Source organism: Balaenoptera physalus, assembly GCF_965194825.1.
Source record: "Balaenoptera physalus genome assembly, chromosome: 19".
NCBI classification, from domain to species: Eukaryota; Metazoa; Chordata; class Mammalia; order Artiodactyla; family Balaenopteridae; genus Balaenoptera; species Balaenoptera physalus.
In genome coordinates this window covers 7,918,448-7,939,343 of record NC_138900.1, presented here as the reverse complement: position 1 = coordinate 7,939,343, position 20,896 = coordinate 7,918,448, and the positions used below count along the sequence as shown (strand labels likewise).

Genomic DNA, 20,896 nt, shown 5'->3' with positions numbered 1-20,896 from the left:
GTGTGTCAGATTCTCCGCAAAGCATCTGAGAAATGTCTCACCCGGTCCTCACAACAGCCCGATGACGAGGGTACCATTTACGGGAGGAACTGAGGCCCGGGGGCTGATGGGACTGGTTTCAGGCCGCACAGCTGGGAGGTGCTGGAGCTGGGACTCAGACCAGGCACTGCGAGCTTCAAGCTCCCACACCAACCAGCTCTGGCCCTTATCTCTTGCATCTCTGTATCTCTTTGTGTCTCTCAATGTCTCTCACTATCTCTGACCCTCAGTGTTTCTCGCTTTCCCTCAGCTCCTCCCCGTCTCTGACGCTCTGCATGTTTCTCTGTCTCTACCTCGTTCTCTCTGTGTCTCTTGCTGTCTCTGACCCTCTCTCGGTGGCCCCCTCTCTCCTGTTTGTGCCCCTGTGACCCTGGCTGCGTCTGTCCCCGTCTCTCAATCTGTTTCGATGTGTGCCCCTTACAAGTGTCAGCCCGCGAGGGCAGTTCCTGTCGGTCTGGTTCCCAGCAGTGTTGCAACCCTTAGAACAACGCCTGGCAGACAGGAGGCGCTCAATCAATATTTCTTGAATGGATAAAGGCATGAATGAATGAATGAATGAACTCTGAGATGGGACTAGCTCCTTGACCAGATGAGCAAACTGAGACTCCAGATGGGCACAGACATGCCCACAGCCACCAGCACGGAAGGTTCCGGTGTGGGATTGTCTCTGACCCCCTGGACTCTGTCCCCAGCCACTGGCAAGATGCCCAGGAGGTGCCCATCACCCTCCTCTACACCCTCAGAGAAGGGTGGCTCCCTCCTGGCCTCTCCCCACTGTCGGAGGCGTGGGTAGCAGCTGGGAGAACCGGCTGGATACCGCCCCTCCCCTTGGGCGTGGAGGTAGGCACCTGGCAGGCTCCCTGCGTGGCAGACGCCACCGCCGCGCACACCTGCTCCCCGTGCTATCTGCTCCCAGCGCGTCCTCCTCTCCCCACCCTCGCCCTCCTGCCATGGATGAGCCTGCCGAGCCCGGGAACCAGTCTGCGTGGGACCCCTATGAGAAAAACATCTCGGAGATCAGGTGAGGCCCAGACCTGGGCACGTGCCGGCAGCGCCCCTGGAGGAGGTGGCCTGGGGGAAGAGCCGGGGGTCCCTGCAAAGGTGGCCCCCGGCCTCCTGGAGCCTCAGAACTGCCTGGGCTGGGCTGGCTCGTCCACCCTGGAGTGCAGATCCTTCCTGCGAAGGGATTCGAGGACCCGGGCTGTGCTTGAGTCACCAGTTGGGATGCTTGGGGTGTCTTGTCCGTCTCAGGGCCTTAGTCTCTCTGTCAAACGGGTCCAGAAGCAGTTTGCCTGCCTGATGTAGGACTGGATGAGAGCAGGGGCTTGGTGCATGGTAGTTGTCCGGGAAACAGGAGGGCCTTTTGTACCCACTTTCCTCCCAGACACGACCAAAAGCCCTTCAAATGGGGGTGCTTGCCCTCAAGGGGCTTCTGTTCTGTTTGGTGGGGGGAGGATGGGAGAGCAGAGGTGGACTGGATTTGGGATACAGCTGAGTCTCAGAGTCAGAGTCTGTGGCCCTGGAGGGCTTGGGGACCCAAAGGATGGGTCCCCAAGACAGAGCTTTCCCCACCTCAGAAGTGTGACTCCTTTGTTCCTAGGAATGAGTCAGACGCTTTTATAGTACCCACTTTCCAGATGGGGAAACTGAGGCTGAGAGGGAAAGTGATGGGACCATGATTACACAGCCAGAGCAAATCTGAACCCTGTCCACCTGACCCCAAAGCCCGTGTTTTCCCCTCTCTTCAACAGCCTCAGTGATACCCCTCCCCACGGCTCCATTTCTCAGAGGAGAAAGTGGAGGCTCAGAGAGGGCAGGCAGCCTGCCCAAGATCACACAGTGAGCTGTTTAGATGATCCCAACCCTCCATGTCTTGCATTCTGCCAGGCAAGTCTCTCCTGGCCTCCTGAGCTCCTCCAGCCACCCCTGACTGTACTGTTTCAGGCTCGCCCCTCCCCTCCCTCACCCTCATGCCCCAGACTCCAGAGACGAGCAGTTGAATTCTGAGTGCTGTGTGACATAGACAAGCCTCCTGGGTCTCTGGGCCTCTCAGGATGAGAGTGGCTACCAGGCTGGTCCCAGCTCTGTTTGAAGAAACTCCCAGCGTTCTCTCTTCAGCATTCTTTTCTCTGGGCCTCTGGGTTCTGCCATTTCTCCCTCCTGAGATAAACTGGTTCCCTTCCTGGGTTCCCACATCTAGGAAGCCTCTTCTTCCCACCAGGCCCTGGGAGCCTCCCTCTTCTTTGCTCCCACACAGCCAGTTGGCCATAAAATCCCCAGCCCTTGCTCAGTGCGTGACCTTGATTCAGTCATTTGTCCTCTCCCAGCCTCAGTTTCCTCATCTGAAAAATGGGAGTAAATAACCCTCACCTATAAGACACTTCTGGACCAAAATTCTGCAGCCCCCTGGGAGGTGGCTTAAAATCTTCTTTTCCATGAGCTTCTGGAATCCCCTGGACCCAGAAGGATGCCTCTCATGTGGGCCCTTAACATCCCTTTGGACTCCCTGCTTCAGGCCCCTCAGACACATAATGTCCCCAGCGTTGTGTGGGAACTCAGTGGCTGCCCAGAATTATTCCTCCTCCCAGGTTGCCATCTCAGGGATGGCCCCATCGGTCACCAGGTCAGACCCCCACCCCCGCCAATTGTCTTTGTCCCTTCCTTCCTCTCCCTCCCACGGCCTGTCACTCCCCAACCCCACTCTCTTGACCCCTGACTCTCTCCATTCTCATGGTCTCAGCTCAGACTTCATCTTTGCCCTTGGAGCCTCGCCCTGGCCTCCACGCCTCCAGTCTTTCCCAGAGCTGCCCCTCCCCTCCTCCCAGTCCAGAGGCCCTCCAGGCCCTGGCACCCTGGCTTCTCCAGGTCAATCCCCTCCCTCACCTGCATTCCATCTACCCCAGTACTTCAAATTCCCTGGTTATACCTCATTATTCCCTGCCCCAGTGCCTTTGCATACATGGTTTCCTCTGCAGGGATTCTCAGAGAAGTCTTTTCTAAATCTTTAAATCTATCCCTGGCCACCCCCCTGCTCAAGGCCCTTCCATGGCTCCCCAGCACCCACAGCGATGGTTTCCAAAACCTTTTTAAGACACAGATTCCTTTGTCCAGGAGAAATCTTACATCCATACAGAAATACGTAATAGAGATCAAAACAGAGCTGCTCTGGTTTAAAATGGGGGAGTGGGGCTAGGGCCCTGCTGCTGGCCCTGCTCCCTCTGTGGGAGCGCCTCTCTGCCCCCCAAGCCCCCTCCCCACCTTCCTTGCTCCACGGGCCCCACCTGGCTGCTTCCACGTCCCCTCCAGCCCAGATCTCACACCTTGAAGCCTTTGCACCTGGAATGATCTCTCTCCTTCACCTGGCGAACTCCTTCTCACACAATTTAAGATTCTTGGCCACCACAGGCAGGTCCCTGATCACACTTCTGGCTTCAAACCTGTGCCGTGGTACCAAAAGGCGGAACCGTTCACAGACAGGGACAGAGTCGGGACCACCTCTGCAGTCCTCGGCTCGGGGACCCTGTGAAGGCTCTGAGAATGATGTCAAGGAATGAATGGAGGAGAGATTAGGCAAGCTTTGAGCTGGAACTTGCAGGATGAGTCAGGGCTGGAAGACAAGTGAGGAGGGGCAGGGCATGCAGGGGAGGAGACAGTAGAGGAAAAGGACAGCGGGTGCTGGAAGTGACATGAATGAGTCCTAATGTCAAGGGCAAGAAGCGATTCCCAGGACACTAACTGCAGCCAGATTCCATTTTTAAGCTCCCCACCTCCCCCAAAACAAGAAAAGCTAAGCAAGATATCATTTTTAAAATACAAGCATAGAGACCTCCCTGGCGGTCCAGTGGTTAAAGACTTTGCCTTCCAATGCAGGGGGTGCAGGTGAGCTAAGATCCCACATGCCTCAGGACCAAAAAACCAAAAAAAAGCAATATTGTAACAAGTTCAATAAAGACTTTTAAAATGGTCCACATCAAAAAAAAAAATCTTTAAAAAAAAAAAAACTGTCTTTTAAAAAAAACAAGTGACTGACAGGGATTTAATTCGGATGGTGGGGAGGGGGAGAGGCCAATGGGACAAGGAGGAGCCCACAGGCGCCCGAGAGACATATTGCTTGGAACGTTCTAGTTCATTAGTTCATAATCTGTTACAAATTATGGTTTAGAAATGTTAAATGTGTTCCATGGAGACTTGTATGTATCCAAAGGACTCAAAAGGGATCTTAAGGGCGAAACCAAAATTTTACGAGGAAAAAGCTAGAAGCAGGAGTTAAGCAGGACCCAGGCAGTTATACTAAGTTTCAGGAGGCAGAGGTGGCACAGAGACAAGCCCAGAAGATGTTAATCCCTAGAGAATCTTTTTCATGCTCACCTTGCTTAGTGTCTTCCACCTATTACCTCATTTAATCCTCACAACAACTGTTCGAGATTAAGCCACGAGAAAGATTAACTATTATCATTCTATTTATGCCGAAAGCCACTGAGGCCCAGAGAGGTTGAGTGACTTGTCCAAAGTCACACAGCTGTCAAGTGAGCTGTAGTCAGGATGTGAACCAGGACAGCCTGACTCTATCACACCCTGGAAGGGGTGGGCAGATGTGGAAGGAATTTGGGGATAAGCAAGATGAGGGAGCAGGAGGTAACCCTGCCCAGACAGGAGGCTTAGTAGGTATATTGTGCTCTGCCACATTTCCTGGAATACCCCGGGCACCGGGCTGCACCTTGACCAGCCCTTTCTGGAGAGGGTGAAGGTCAAGGCCAGGAGGAGCCTAGCCAGCATTTGGACCTGAGGTTGCTGCTCCTCCCCTACCTCTGATCTTGGAGAACCCCAAACAAGTTCCTTTCAGATCTCACCGTTTTTATGGCTGAAGTCACCAACCCTGGTTTTACAGCCCTGGCTCCTCCTTCCTTGGGGAGGCCAAGCTACTTGGATGATTTTATGGCTATAGTCCTGCCAGTCTCAGAGCTGCTTTTCCCAAGGGGAAGGGGGCCGCTAATAAAAAGGCAATAAACAAATAATTAGACCTTGGACCTCTTGTCTGGGTGGAATTTGGGCAGGCAGAGCGGAGGTGGGGTTCTGGACCTCCACTAATAAATCAGGCGCCCTGGTGAGGATTAGAGAAAGATGCTCACAGCCCCACCTTCCCTTCTCCCCACCACGCCCTGCAAGGGACCCAGGCTTGGAGAGTGAAGGGAAGGATGTGTTTCGGGTCCCTTGCTCTCTAGAGGCCAGGGAGGGGGCGGTAGGATGTGTGCCCGCATCCCACTTAGGCCTGCGGCCCTGCATAGGGATCAGGAAGTGGGAATATCCAGGACACACTTGGAAAGAGCCAGAGCAGCCCAGTTTGCCGAAAGCAGGCTCTGGGGGATGCAGAGCGGGACCCAGTGGACCATCAGTGGCATCGAACGCTGAGGCAAGAAGGGAGACCTTGGTCTTGCTGGGAGGCCTGAATCAGAGACCCCAAGAGTGGCGTGGCCAGCTACTCACAGGGGGACCTGGACCAGGGACCCCGAGGTCTCTGCCACTACAGACAAGAATGCCCGCATCACGAGTCAAGCAACCCGCAGGAAGTCAACCCTGTGTTCAAATCCCACCCATGTCACCCGCCAGCTGGGACCCGCCGGGCAGACAGGGTCCAGCAGATAGCTGTACATCAGTGAAATGGGTGCGGTGGGTGATGCCCCAGGACATGTCAGACTTGCCGTTCTCTGCTGAGTCAGGGATCACACAGTTTTCCTTCCTCCTTCTCTAATTCCCGTGACCACTCCTGAGCCAAGAACCTAGGTGCCAGGAAGGGTGGGGACGGGGTGAAAGATGGTAATAATTACGACTTTCCTGAACGTTGGCCATGCACCAGGCTTGTGCTCGGAGCTTTGTGTGGCTGAACCCCTTCCGTTTTCACAACAGTCCTGTGAGGGTGATGATGTTAGGATTCCCATTTTACAGATGGGAAAGCTGAGGCCCAGAGAGGACTCGTACATCTGGGATTTGCTCCGGAGACCCCTCTCTTTACCTCCATGCTAGAGAAAGGGATCAGACAGGGGCCTGGAACTACAGGGAGGGGCTGCCCCTCTGTGGCCATCACCTTCACGGGGTGGGGGTGGGAGCTGGTCACCCCAAATGGGATCAATGAGTCTGTGGTCTGTCCACCCTCCAGACCAACACTGCCCCATGGATACATAACCCGAGCCCCCTAGGTAAACATTTTCATAGTCCCATTAAACAAAAAGTAAAAGAAACAGTTGAAATTAATTTTAATTAGATGTTTTATTTAATCCATTATATCTGAAATATTCTTTCAACCTATAATCGATAGAAAAAAATTATTAATAAGATATTTTAGTCTTCTCATACTAAGCCTCTGAACACACTGTGCACTTTCTCAAATCAGGTGCTAACCTTACATCAGAAAGATCTGATTTGCATTCAGTTCTCATCACCGTTACAGCTGACAAAAGTCGATTCTCAGGCCTGAGCTTTTCCAAACCTGCATTAAAAGGTATTCCAATAATTGAATTGAGTGTCAGTGTTTCAGTTGAAGTCAATAATAATTCAATAAAATTAAAAGTTGTGCCCCGCTCCGGGTTGCATGGGCCACATTTCAAGGGCTCAGTAGCTGTACGAGGCCAGCAGTCGCCATGGTACAGAATGGTACGTTTCCATCATCAGAGGAAGTTCTATTGGATGGCATGGCTCTAGACTGCAAAGGCCCCAAGGGTGGGGAGAGGTACATAGTACGGGCTTAATAAATATATGTTGGAAGGGAGAGAGAGAGAGGGTAAGGGAAGAGAGAAAAGTCGAGAAGAGCCTTCAGGCTAAAGGCACAGCACATGCAGAGTTCCAACGGTGTGGTGGAGCATGGCGTATGCAGGGAACAAGTTGAACTTGACAGTGGGAACGGAACAACACTGGCTGTGCTAGCGTGGGAATCGAGGGGAGGTGGGGCAGTGCAGGCCACCGGGCCCACAAAGAATCTGCTGGGCTTTGAAGGACAGAGCCAGGGATGCAGTACAAAGAACCCTGAGAATTTGAAGAGAGTGATTCATTTCTTTAGCTAGATTGTCCTCTATCATCATCATCATCAAAGTAATAAACCAAAAAATCATTTAAAAGTGTGTATAGATTTTAAATGTGCAAGAATAGCCAGGGAAGAAAAAAAAAAAAAGAATGGGGAGGGAGAATTTACCCTATCAGAACTTAAAATCTATAAAGTTACTATAATCCAAACAGTATGACATCCCACCCTATGACCCTGCAATTCCAATGCTACTTATTTGCCCAAGAGAGATGATCATGTAGTTTCCACATGAAGACAAGTATGGTCACAGTGGGTTTATGCATACAAGCGGAACCTGGAAACAGCCATGAACAGGAGAATGGGTCAACACACCGTAATCTATTCATACAGTCGAATTTTACTCAGCCATGAAAAGGAACAAACTCTATAATGCACACACAAACAGGGGTGCATGTCAAGAGTATTATGCTAAGCAAACGAAGCCAGATGCCAAAGAGTACTTTCTATAAGTTGACAGCTCTAGAAGGCCCAAGACCAGCCAAGTCAATTTATGATGGAAAAACTCAGAACAGTGGTAGCCTGAGGGTGGAGGTGGGAGCTAACTGGGAAGTAGCACCAGGAAATATTCTGGAGTGATGGACTATTTTATATTATGATAGGGGTTTGGATTGCATGGAGGTATTATGCATTTGTCAAAATTCACTTAAAATTAGGAGGCTTTGAGAGACAAAGTTCTAGCTGGCTATCCACCTATCTCTATATATCATGGTCATTTCTATGTGGGGGAATTGCAGGTGATATTTATTTTCTTCTCTATTATTTTTTGTATCTTCCAAATGTTCTATATGTAATTTTTCATAAGCGGAAAAATAATGATTCTAAAACTTTAGGTGATAATAATTTCCATCTGTTATTAAAATAATTGAAAACACGAAAAAAAAAAATTAGGACGTTTCCTCAACAGGAAAATAATGTTCAAGATGGAAATGGGATATCTCGCAGCCATTAAAAAAAATTTTTTTATTGAATGAAAGATTCTTTAAATTCTATAGTGCTTTAAAATTTTCAAAAGTTTCACAACATGATTTCATATAATCCCATAATAACCCTATTTAAAAAATCCCCTACCCCTATGTTCCTCCTCCCCCCTTCCCTCTCCCCAACGGTAACCACTGCTTTGTTCTCTATATCTGTGAGTCTGCTTCTTTTTTGTTTTATTCACTAGTTTGTTGTGTTTTGGGGATTACACATATAAAAGATATCATGCAGTATTTGTCTTTCTCTGTCTGACTTATTTCACTTAGCATAATGCCCTCAAAGTCCATCCATGTTGCTGCAAGTGGAAAACTTTCCTTCCTTTTTATGACTAATATTCTATTATATATATATATGTATATATATATATATATATATACACACATATATATATATATCTGTCACATCTTCTTTTCTTTTCTTTTTCTTTAAGTTGTGGCATGCGGGATCTTTTAGTTGCAGCATGCGGACTTCTTAGTTGCGGCATGCAGGCGCGATCTAGTTCCCAGAGAAGGGATCGAACCCCAGCCCCCTGCATTGGGAGTGCAGAGTCTTACCCGCTGGACCACCGCGGAAGTCCTTATCACATCTTCTTTAGCCATTCATGTGTTAATGGACACTTAGGTTTCTTCCATACCATGGCAATTGTAAATAATGCTCTGGCAGCTATTTTTAAAAACAAGGATTGTGAATCAACTATACTCCAATAAAAATTAATTAAAAAAATAAATAAAATAAGATAAAAACAAGGAGATAGTTACAGATTTGAAAAGACTGCCATAGTAGAGTAACTAAAAAATAAGCAAGATGCAGAGTAAGGTCTGATATCAATATTGCTTAGAAGGAGGACGGGGACTTCCCTAGTGGTCCAGTGGGTAAGACTCCCCGCTCCCAATGCAGGGGGCCCGGGCTCCACCCCTGCTCGGGGAACTAGATCCCACATGCATGTCGCAACTAACCTGGAGCAGCCTAAATAAATAAATAAATAATAAATTGTTTTTTAAAAAAGCAGGACAAGGAGGAGCAGAGAAGGAAGCTGAGTGCCCACTCTGTGCTCGCATGTACTTTTATAAGTGCGGTTAAGTTACACACCAAGCTGGTAGTATGGGGATCCCCAGAGGCTGGCATGGCAGTGCTGGGGGAGACCATTAACTTGTTAACAAGCCCAGATGATAATAAATACATATAACTTATTAATAAACCCAGATGATCAATAGATACAGAGATACAATCCAATAATTTGTTATTTTCCCTTTTTTTCTTTTAATTTTTTTTTTGGTCCTGCCATGCAGCTTGTGGGATCTCAGTTCCCCAACCAGGGATTGAACCCCGGGCCACAGCAGTGAAAGCACTGAGTCCTAACTACTGGACCTCCAGGGAATTCCTGTTATTTTCCTATTTAGATTTTCTAAAAAGAAGGAAAGGTACACATGTGCCGCATTAAGGCAGTCTAGCAGGTGTAAAAATCATCCCCCCACTTCTGGATCTTAACACGGTAGAAGTTCATTTCAAACTCACATCCCAGCCCCACGTGGGCTCTCCTGGTGATGTGATGCCAGGCCCGGCTCTGCCATCCTCCACCCATGACTCCCAAGTCCCCGGAGAAACCTCTCTGGTCCCACCAGCCACGGGGGCAGAGTGCGAGAACATGGCAGTCACTGCCACTGTGTTCACAATTCAGAATTCAAGATGTGCAGAAGGACATAAAATGCAAAATTCTGGTTCTCGCAACCACCCCAGACTCATCCCCAGAGTAACCACTTCTAATGCTTGCCTGCCAGAAAATTTTTCTCTATGTGTGTATCTTGTTTTTACTTACTTATTTTTTAAACATAAGTAAGATACTACTTTATATCTGGCTCTGCCCCTTGTCTTTTCAGTCTCTGTAATATCTCAGACATCTTCCTAAATAAATGCCACCTCCTCACCCCTCCAATCTTTTGGAATTTTCATAATGAAAATTCCAAGACATAGAAAAACGTTGGAGGAATTATTCAGCATGCACCCCCTCTATACCCACTACTCCTAAAATTTTATTATACTTGTTTTATCATATATCTGTACATCTTTCTATCCATCCAGCAATCTTAATTGGTGATGCATTTCAAAGGAGTGATTTGCAACCATCAGAACATTTCACCTTAAACATTCCAGGCTGCATATTATGAAATAGACTTCAACACTTGTTTATGGGCTTTTTTTTTTTTTTTTAATAGATGATGTTTATATACAGGGCACTGCACAAACTTATTAAGTGTGCCATTTTGAGAAATACATGTGTAACCCCAATCCCTATCAAAACATAAATGCCTCCTTTTGAATGACTGGATTCCAAGGTTTGCAGGCAGTGATTTATTTATCCAGTCTTGATTTATTTAACCAGTTCTCTGTTGTTCGGGTCCCTCTTACAATGTTGCAATTAGCATGGTGGTACATATATCACCGGGCACTTCCTCAAGGGCACCCATCCCATAAATTTCTGGAGGTCACGTTCATTTGTGCATCCAACAAATATAACGGAGTGCTGCCTGCCTGTCTGATGCTGGTTCTTGGAAGTGGGACATGGGAGAAGCAGAATTTCTGTTCCCTTGTAGCTCCACTACTAGTGGGGAAGATTGATTTCAAGAAGTCAATAGACAAAGAAAATAGTTACTAAGTATTAAAAGGGCTATGAAAGAAAAGAATAGAATGCTGAGAGGGGTAAAAATGCGCATGGACCGGGTGTCCTCTGCTTGAGTGGAGGTGGCCTGTATAACTTAAAATGTTGCCAAGTGATCTTCCAAAGAGGTTATTCTAATCAGTCTCCTCGGCCGCAGCAGATGAGAGCAGGAGAGTGAAAGAGCCCGCTTCTCTGCGCTCTGGCCAAGGCGTGAGTCATTCCACTGAGGCGGAGGTGGCCAGAGGAGATGGGGACGCTTGAGGAGATGGGGACGCTTGCCCAGATGGGCTTCAGGCGGAGGAATTTCGGGAGGTGAGGGAAGGCACTCCTGCAGGCGAGAGCAGCTCAGGCAAAGGAGGGCGGCTGCCACTGCACAAGGTGCCCTGGGAATAAGGCACACTGAACCCAGCTCAGGCTCGAGGAGCCTTGGCAATGCTCTCCGGAGAAAGGCAGGCGAGTTGACCACAGGCACCCACTGTGAGTCAGCAGGACAGCGGGGCTGCGGAAATACTCCTCTTGCGGCTGGATCTCACACACACACACACACACACACACACACACACACACACACAGCTCTTCCCTCACCTCCTTCAGGTCTGCTCAAATGTCACCTCCTCGGAGGGCCCTCCCCTGATTCCATCGATCTCAAATTGCAAACCCTCCCAACCCCAGATGCTCCCTGCCCCCACCAGCTTCATTTTTTCCATCACCATCCGATACGCTACATTTAAAACATTCTGTGTTAATTTTATTGTTCATTCAAACATAAACTGCAATAGGGTTTTTTGTTTTGTTTTGTTGGTTTTTTGTTTTGTTGTGTTTTTTGTCAGTTACACTCACTTTCCTATCCCCCAGGGCCTGGCACATAGTAGGGGCTCAATAAATATCTGTGGGCGGAATGAATGAATTTGCCCCATCTCAGGCAAGATGGCCTAAAGCTCCTGGAATGGTGAGCTCTCTTTGAACATCAGACTGGAAGGTCCCTGGAAAAGAGGTCCCTGGTCCCTGCCCGCCCATCACTGCTCGTTCATCAAATGAAACCAGAGAGGTTTTGAGAGTGACCTCAGGTTACACGGCAAATCAAAGGCAGGCCTGTAATATAGGCAGGTGTTGCTTCTCTGCACAACCCTGGGTAATCAAGAGGGACGCCGGCCAACGGGATGTCTTGTTATAATAGTGGTTAATGGGTGTTAAGTATTGACATTTATACGAATGAGGTTTTTTTTTTTTTTAAAAAATCAATCAGTAAAATTGATTTTTGTGTAGGGGGGTGTGTATAGCTTTATGAATTCTAACACATGTATAGATTTGTGTAACCATCACCACAATCAGAATACAAAACTGCACCATCAGCCCTTTGTAGTCACACCCTCCCCCATCCCTAGCTGCCCCCTCCCCTCCCACCCCTCATCCCCACAGCTACTGATCTATTCCCCTTCCATATACTTTTGTCTCTTGTCAAAAATGACATATTAGTTTCCTATTGCTGCTGCGGCAAATGACCACAAACTGAGTGGCTTAATGCAATACAGATTTGTGCTCATGCATTTCTGGAGGTCAGAAGTCTGAAATCAGTGTTGCTGGGCTAAAATCAAAAGCGTCCTCAGGGTGGCACTCCTCCCGTTCCCTTCTGTGCCTTTTCCAGCTCCTAGAGGGCCTGCATCCTTTGGCCCGTGGCCCCTTCCTCTTTCTCTTCAAAGCCAGCTGCGTAGCCTCTTCCGATCTCTCTCCTCTCTGACCTCTGCTTCCATTATTATATCTTCTCTCTCTGATTCTAACCCTCTTGTCTCCCTTTTACAAGGACCCTTGTGATGACATTTAGGGCCCACTGAATTCTCTCCCCATCTCAAAATCCTGCACATAATCACAGCAGCAAAATCCTTTTTATGGTGCAGTGGATCATATTTGCAGTTTCTGGAGACTGAGACATGGACATCTTTGTGGGGGGGGGGGTCATCATTTCACCCACCACAGTCATTAAATGGAATTGTACAGATGGTCATCTCCTGAGTCTGTCTTCCTTCACTCCGCCCAATGCCTTTGGGACCCATCTGTGCGGTGGTGAGTATCAAAGGTTTGCCTCTGGTCCTTGCTGAGTAGCACCGTGTGGTGTACATGTACCACTGTTTATCCACTCACCTGCTGACGGACGTTTGCATTGTTCCCAGTTTTGGGCGATTATGAATAGGGCAGCTATAAACATGCGAGTACAGATGTTGGTGTGAAAAAGAGTTTTTGTTTCTCTTGGGTGAACTCCCAGGAGAAGGAAGAACTCTGCTTTAAAATCTGTGCTTATCTTAAGATATTTCATTGAGGTCTATTGATATACGATATAGAATATAATACAATATAATGATAATCATTATAATATACACCTGGGAGTTAAATATTCCTGTGACCAAGGGGAAGGAGGTGGACACTGGGACTTAGAGAGGTCATGTACGCTGCCTGAGGTCAAACCTGTGTCTTCCTGACCGCCCCCCACCCCCAAGACCCCAGAGCCCCTGCCCAGAATGAGCACACCTGAGGACAACTGTATTACGATTGGCGAGGCGCTACCCCATGGCACTGGGTGACTAGGGGTGCAAACTGTGGGGCTACACTGCCTGGGTTCAAACCCCAGCTCTGCCTCTGCCACTGTGTGATATTAGCCAAGTGACTTTGCCTCTCTGGGCTTCTACTTCCTCATTTGTAACGTGGGGATAGACATACTATAGCGGGTGGCCTCCTAGGGTTGTTGAGGAAATAAACAAACTAAGGCACATAATGTAGTGAGGCCAGGGGGGCACTGTGAGTGTTATTTGTATTTCTTCATAAATATTGATGGAGGCCCTCCGTGTTTTGATACATTGGCAATCCAGACAGACCCCCCCACCCACCCCAGGCTACGGAGGGCCTTGAGCTCTGGGCCACGTGGGGGATGAACAGGAAGGAGAAACTGAAGGCCAAGAGACTGGGGAGGAGGCTTCGTTGAGGGTCCAGGGGGGCGAGGAGGAGACCTGAGCTGAACAGGGGTAGTGGGGGCAGAGAAGAAAAGCTAAGTCCTGGTAGACTGGGGGGCGGGGGGATGGGAGGAAGGAGGGTCGCCAGGTTGGGCCATTCTTAGAGTTTCATGTCCTGGGGTCTCCCTGGCAGGGCAGGCCAGGCCCCTTCGAGGAGGCTAAGTACGTCCTTGGCCCATTGCCCATCACGTGGGCTGTAGCTCTGTCCGCTGTTCTCCTGCTGCTGGTCTCTGCCCCAGCCCAATTATCATCTTCATTCCTCTGCTCCAACCAAGCAATAGCTGTATGCCAGGCCCTGGACCTGGCATGGGAAAAGAATGGGCTTGGAGCCCAGGGAGAGGAAAGGTCACCCCAGGGCCAGATTTAATTTACAAGGTAGGGAGAGAAGACGCACAGCACCTGTTTGGGGACACACAGTAAGATTCAGCCAAGCAGGAATCCAGGTGGGGTCCCCCCTCTCCAGCTTCTTGGCGGGAGGAACAGCTGATACAAGGCCAGAGGCTGGAATAGTGCTCGGTGCATTGGGGGGCTTTGACTGGAGTGGGGGGACGTGGGGAAGGAGGGCCTGGAACGGAACTGTCTACGGGGCTGAGGTTCAAATCTCAGCTCTGCTCGGTGCTTGCTGCATGGCCTTGGCCAAATCGCTTCCCCTCCCTCAACCTCCATTTTCTCACCTGTCGCCTCGTAACATGCAGGGAGATCCCAGCTCTCCCCCAGTCATGTTTCGATTATTTATTGAACACTGATGCTCAATCATTTACTGCGTAACTAGTTGTTCTGGGCCCAGAGGGCGCATGGTAAGGTCTGGACACTGTCCACCTGGAATGAGGCCAGGCTTTGGAAGTTTCTAAAGTCGCCAGAGGGGATTCTAAAATGCCCAGGGCTGAGAACCACGGAGGCAGGTGAAAGGAGGTAACAAGTGCTCTTTGACTTTCCTTAACTTTTTTCCTGGTAACCCACTTCATTCATTTGCCCATTTATTCATTCAAACGTTCATTCATCACACATTCATTTATTCACACATTCCTTCAACCACACATTCATTCATTCATTCATTCGCACATTCATTCAACCACACATTCATTCATTCACACGTTCATTCATTCAGTCAAATACTGGTTGAGCGCCAACCATGTGCCAGAACTGTGGATTCCACCCTGGCCTCCTGGGGTGGGGCTTGGACGACCAATTTGGAGATTGTAAGTGCTGAGGGGGATGGCGGGACACTCTCATATTTATTCATGTATGCATTCAGTGACTATTTCAGGGACTCCTGAAGGGCACAGTATCTTTTCCTGGTTGGCAACTCCGTTTTCCTCTCTGGTAAGCTGGGGAGGACATTTCTCCTTCAAGGAGCTGTTGGTGAGATCAAAGACAAAAATAGCGCTGTACGCTAAAGGGAGCTTCAGTGTCCTGAGCATTTATTAGGAGCGGGGGGGCTTAATGTATATTATCCCTTTTAATCTTTAGGTAGGATTAAAACCTTGAGGTTGAGATTACTGTTATCTTCATGTGTCACAAGAGGAAACTGAGGCTCAAAGAGGTGAGATCTGCTGCCCAGGGCACAGAGGGAGCACATGTGACCCTCCAGAGCCAAGACCCAGGCACTTAGCAGCTAATCTGCCTAGTGACTGATGGCCTCACAGACCCGCCCACTGGCCTAAATCTGCCTGGCAACTAGTGACATCACTAATTCTGCTGCCTGCGCTCAACCTATGACATCACTGAACAATAAAGTAATTACAGTAAGCTGAGGGCCTACTGTGTGCCAAAGGCGGTGCCAAGCAGCCCCTTCTCTGGGCTCACACGATGCCCGGTGTTGCCTCTATTACTAAGTATAATAATAACAATAATTTTAGCCTGGATTTATCGAATGCAGACCACAAGCCAGGCTCTATTTTAATCATTTTTATTTCTATGGGTGCATTAAACCCTCCCACTATCTCTATTTTTTAAAAATTAAGAAACATTTATATAATGCATATTCCTATGTCAGGCCCAGTTCTAAGCACTTTTTACATGCTCACGACCATCCTATGAGGTAATGTTTACTTATTATCCCCATTTTATGGATGAAAGGACTGAAGCACAGAGAGGATGAGTGACTTGCCCACAGCCACATGACTGGAGAGAGGTAGGATTCAGACTCATGTATTCTGGCTCCAGGGTTTATGCCGTTAACCAAGACACCATGCTACTTCTCCTATCCCTATTTTACAGTTGAGGAAACTGAGGCCTAGAGAGATTAAGCCCCAGGCCTCAGCTCGGCTAGAGAGTGCCAAAGCCAGACTCTGAGCTTGCAATGTCCAGCTCCAGAACCACACTCTTTCTCACATCTGTCCTACTTCGGTTAGAAGCTTAGAAGCTTAGAAGCAGGGCCTGCAAAGCCCCTGCCACCACCCCTCTGAGGTGACCAGCCCTTCCTTCCTGGTCCCCTCGGGAACATCCCCCAGCCAGGAAGAAAGGGGGCCTTTTCCAATAGACCCTAGCCCACATGCCAGCTTCTTCCATAGCCACCTCCCAGCCCCGCCTTGGGACACTGCCCTTTGGAAACCCTGGCTGGGCTGAGCCTTACCTGGGCTCCCCAGAGCCCTCCTTCGACCCCAGGCAGAGGAAACAATTCTCTAGCTTTTGTCCTTCTCCTGCAAGCCTGAACCTGGTGCCAAGCCTTGGAGAAATTCCCCATCCGTCAAATCTCTGAAGCTGGTGGAGGCATTCAGGAAAGACACTGGGAGATCCCTGGGTAAGTCAAGACCTTCAATGGGCCTCAGTTTCCTCATCTGTCAACTGGGCGCACGAGGAGAAACTAACAGAAAAGGCCTGTGCAAGACAGCTGGGGTTTCACCTTCACTGGGCCCAGCACCTCGTCTCCATTGTTTTTTCCCTTGCCTCCTTTTAATTAAAAACAGTTGTTTTAGTGGGAAGCGTATTTTTTTCCCCTTAATGTTTTATTCATTCATTCATTCATTGCAAGTTTTTTTTTTTAACATCTTTACTGGAGTATAATTGCTTTACAGTGGTGTGTTAGTTTCTGCTTTATAACAAAGTGAATCAGCTATACATATACATATATCCCCATATCTCTTCCCTCTTGCGTCTCCCTCCCTTCTACCCTCCCTATCCCACCCCTCTAGGTGGTCACAAAGCACCAAGCCGATCTCCCTGTGCTTCCCACTATCTATCTATTTTACATTTGGTAGTGTATATATGCCCATGCCACTCTCTCACTTTGTCACAGCTTACCCTTCCCCCTCCCTGTGTCCTCAAGTCCATTCTCTAGTAGGTCTGTGTCTTTATTCCCGTCCTGCTCCTAGGTTCTTCATGACCATTTTTTTTTTAGATTCCATATATATGTGTTAGCATACGGTATTTGTTTTTCTCTTTCTGACTTACTTCATTCTGTATGACAGACTCTAGGTCCATCCACCTCACTACAAATAACTCAATTTCGTTTCATTTTATGGCTGAGTAATATTCCATTGTATATATGTGCCACATCTTCTTTATCCATTCATCTGTCGATGGACACTTAGGTTGCTTCCATATCCTGGCTGTTGTAAATAGAGCTGCAATGAACATTGTGGTACATGACTCTTTTTGAATTATGGTTTTCTCAGGGTATATGCCCAGTAGTGGGATTGCTGGGTCATATGGTAGTTCTATTTTTAGTTTTTTAAGGAACCTGCATACTGTTCTCCATAGTGGCTGTATCAATTTACATTCCTACCAACAGCGCAAGAGGGTTCCCTTTTCTCCACACCCTCTCCAGCATTTATTGTTTGTAGATTTTTTGATGATGGCCATTCTGACCGGTGTGAGATGATACCTCATTGTAGTTTTGATTTGCATTTCTCTAATGATTAATGATGTTGAGCATTCTTTCATGTGTTTGTTGGCAATCTGTAAATCTTCTTTGGAGAAATGTGTATTTAGGTCTTCTGCCCATTTTTGGATTGTGGTGTTTGTTTTTTTGATATTGAGCTGCATGAGCTGCTTGTAAATTTTGGAGATTAATCCTTCGTCAGTTGCTTCATTTGCAAATATTTTCTCCCATTCTGAAGGCTGTCTTTTCTTTTTCTTTTTTTTTTTTTTTGAAGGCTGTCTTTTCGTCTTGTTTATGGTTTCCTTTGTTGTGCAAAAGCTTTTAAGTTTCATTAGGTCCCATTTGTTTATTTTTGTTTTTATTTCCATTTCTCTAGGAGGTGGGTCAAAAAGGATCTTGCTGTGATTTATGTCATAGAGTGTTCTGCCTATGTTTTCCTCTAAGAGTTTGATAGTGTCTGGCCTTACATTTAGGTCTTTAATCCATTTAGAGTTTATTTTTGTGTATGGTGTTAGGGAGTGTTCTAATTTCATTCTTTTACATGTAGCTGTCCAGTTTTCCCAGCACGACTTATTGAAGAGGCTGTCTTTTTTCCATTGTATATTCTTGCCTCGTTTATCAAAGGTAAGGTGACCGTATGTGCATTGCAAGTTTTATTAAAGTAAAACACAAGTGCTGTGAACAGAGCTTCAGTCAATTGCCCAAGGAATTTTGCAAAGAGGGCACGCCTTGTAACCAGCTCCGCCCCCATCTGCCCCCACTTCCCAGGGATAACCATCATCCTGCCTTCTAACATCATAGGTTATTTGTCCCTGTGTTTCAACTTCCCCTAATTCGAATCATATCATCTAGACACTCTTGTGTCCTTCATCCTTCGCTCAACATTTTGTTTCTGAGTTTTACCTGTGTGGTCGGACCCTAGCCCTCTTTATAAATCCTCACAATATCTATAAATCCTCTTCACTATCCTGAAATGAAATCCACAGACAGTATAACCCACTTACACGCATAATTTTTCCCCCAGTTCGATGTATTGTCCTAAGTGTACCAGAAAGGACCACAAATGGAAATTAGCGCCGAGTAACGGCTAAGAATGGGCAGATCCGTGTTTCATGGGGCCTGAAGCTTATACTGTTTTGATGGGATTCCCCTTAAGAAAAAGAATCAGGGGAATTCCCTGGCGGTCCAGTGGTTAGGACTCTGCGCTTCCACTGCAGGGGGCCCGTGTTCAATCCCTGGTCTGGGAACTAGGATCCCACAAGCCACCTGGCGAGGCCAAAAAAATAAATAAATAATTTTTCAAAAGAAAGAAAGAAAGAATCAGTACGTGTGACTGCAACATTAGGAAGATGAAATGTTTGTTTAGAACGAGAAAAGAAATTACAGTGACTTGTTTCATTTTGAAAGCTGGCAAACACTCCAAACATTCCAGAAAAATAATACACCAGCTTCTGGCTTCAAACCTTGAGTCTCCTCCTCCACCCCATACTTTTGGCTCCAAGCGCCCCCGGGCATGTGATAGCGTGATCCGACTTCCGTGTCCCCAGCCTCCCTGTCATTACTTGCTCCCAGCAAGTGCTCCCGGAAGCAAATCCTGCACCCAGCCAGCTCGCCATCCCATAACTATACACAGACATGACCGCAAACCTTGTAAATATCCCAGGAAAGTCCAATGAAATGTATCCCCAACTCAGCTTTAGCTTAGCCAGGTCCCCCAAACACCTATCGCTCACCCACGCCAGGGTCAGGAGACCTCGAGGGAGCCTGCAAAGGCAAGAGTGATCGAATTAAACGGATTGCTCTCAAAACACCTCACTTTGGAAAACTGTACTTCCTTGTATGGTTATGTGAACACATTGCAGGGTTTTGGGAAAAGCAGCTTGAGTGAGGGGCTTGAAGCTTAAGACTGCCCCAGCTTCCCAGGGACTCCACATCTGGTTTTCGCAGGTGGCCCTGCCGCTCTGTGGCTGCTTAGGAATGGGCAGGACACCTGACTCTTTGGCCTATGTTTGTAAAATGGGGGTGGCGCCTTTCTGGAGGGTTGGGGTGAAGAGTAAACGTGTGGAAAGCGCTTAGTCCCACTTTGCAGAGGTGAAGCGCTGCTTGTCCCGCCAGCTGTGTGGCTTTGGGCAAGTCACTCAACCTCTCTGTGCCTCGCTTCCTTCATCCAGAAAATGGGGATACTAATCATTGTCACCTCGTAGGATTGTTATGGGGTGTTAGTAAATCATCCTCACTTTGCAGATGAGGAAAAGGGCGCAGAGAAAATTCCTTGCCAGAGTTCCACCAGCGAGCGGGGTGCACCTCGCCCATCTCCTCGCTTGCCCTCCGTCACCTGCCCCGAGATCCCTCCGCCACTTTCTGCCGCCGTCTGTCCTGGAGGCCTCAGCTGTAAAGCTGGACCCCTGTGCAGGCTCCTGGGACCTCGAAGGACACTCAAATGCAGGCCCCGTGGGACTTCCCTGGCGGTCCAGTGGTTAAGACTCCGCGCTTCCACTGCAGGGGACACGGGATCGATCCCTGGTCGGAGAACTAAGATTCCGCCTGCAGCCGACCTAAAAAAAAAAAAAAAAAAAAGCAGGCCCCTGGACCCCACTCTCCCAGGGGTGACCTCTGTCCTCGCCTCCTCCCCGGTCCTTACGGTGTCTCTCCCCCACCCTCCTACAGCCAGAATTTGTCAGGCGAATACTTCAGGTATAAAGGCATCCTCTTTCCCGTCGGCATCTACTCACCTGAGAGCATCAGTATCGCAGAGAACTCGGAAGTGCAGGACGACGACATCTTCATCATCACCTACCCCAAGTCAGGTACCCGCTGGGCCGGGGCAGGGGTGCTACGGAGAGTGTTGTGGGTGATGAGACGGGTACACTGAGGAGAATGGAAGAGGAAAGCGGGCGGGGGTGGGGCGGACAGGGGACGCCTTGGTCCGTTCAGAACCGAGGTGAGCTTGGCCTTTGCACTGGCCGGTCCCTCCGCCAGGGGGCACCCTTCCCCCAGATCCCTGTGTGCCTCGCTCCCTCCCTTCCAACCAGGCTGGCTCTCACACCCCCTGGGAGGCCTTCCCGGACCTCCCTGGCTAGAATAGCGTCCCCATCCTGTCCCTCTCTATCCCTTAACGCCCCTCATATTTTTCTTCGCTGCCGGCCACTATATCATATATTCATTTGTTGATTTAGTCTCTGGTTTCCTCACTAGAACATGGCTCAGTGAGTGCAGATATTCCGGTTTGTCTTGATCGCGGTTGTGTTCTTTGAACCTAAAACAGTGCCTGGAACTTATTCAATAAACATTTCAGGAAGGAAGGAAGGAAGGAAGGAAGGAAA

General features: G+C 48.4%; 1 protein-coding gene across 2 annotated transcripts in view; it reads left to right on the top strand.

Moving 5' to 3' along the window:
- The first annotated feature begins 863 nt into the window (after window positions 1-863).
- Window positions 864-20,896, top strand: part of SULT2B1 (sulfotransferase family 2B member 1) — a 33,661-nt gene continuing 13,628 nt past the window's right edge. The window contains exons 1-2 of one of the 2 annotated variants that reach the window (XM_082437458.1): window positions 864-1,060; window positions 20,241-20,380. In XM_082437458.1, coding sequence (XP_082293584.1) covers window positions 990-1,060; window positions 20,241-20,380 — 211 coding nt within the window. In that variant the 5' untranslated portion in view covers window positions 864-989. The remainder of the gene's footprint in view (window positions 1,061-20,240; window positions 20,381-20,896) is intronic. The other variant, XM_082437459.1, reaches the window with a different exon arrangement.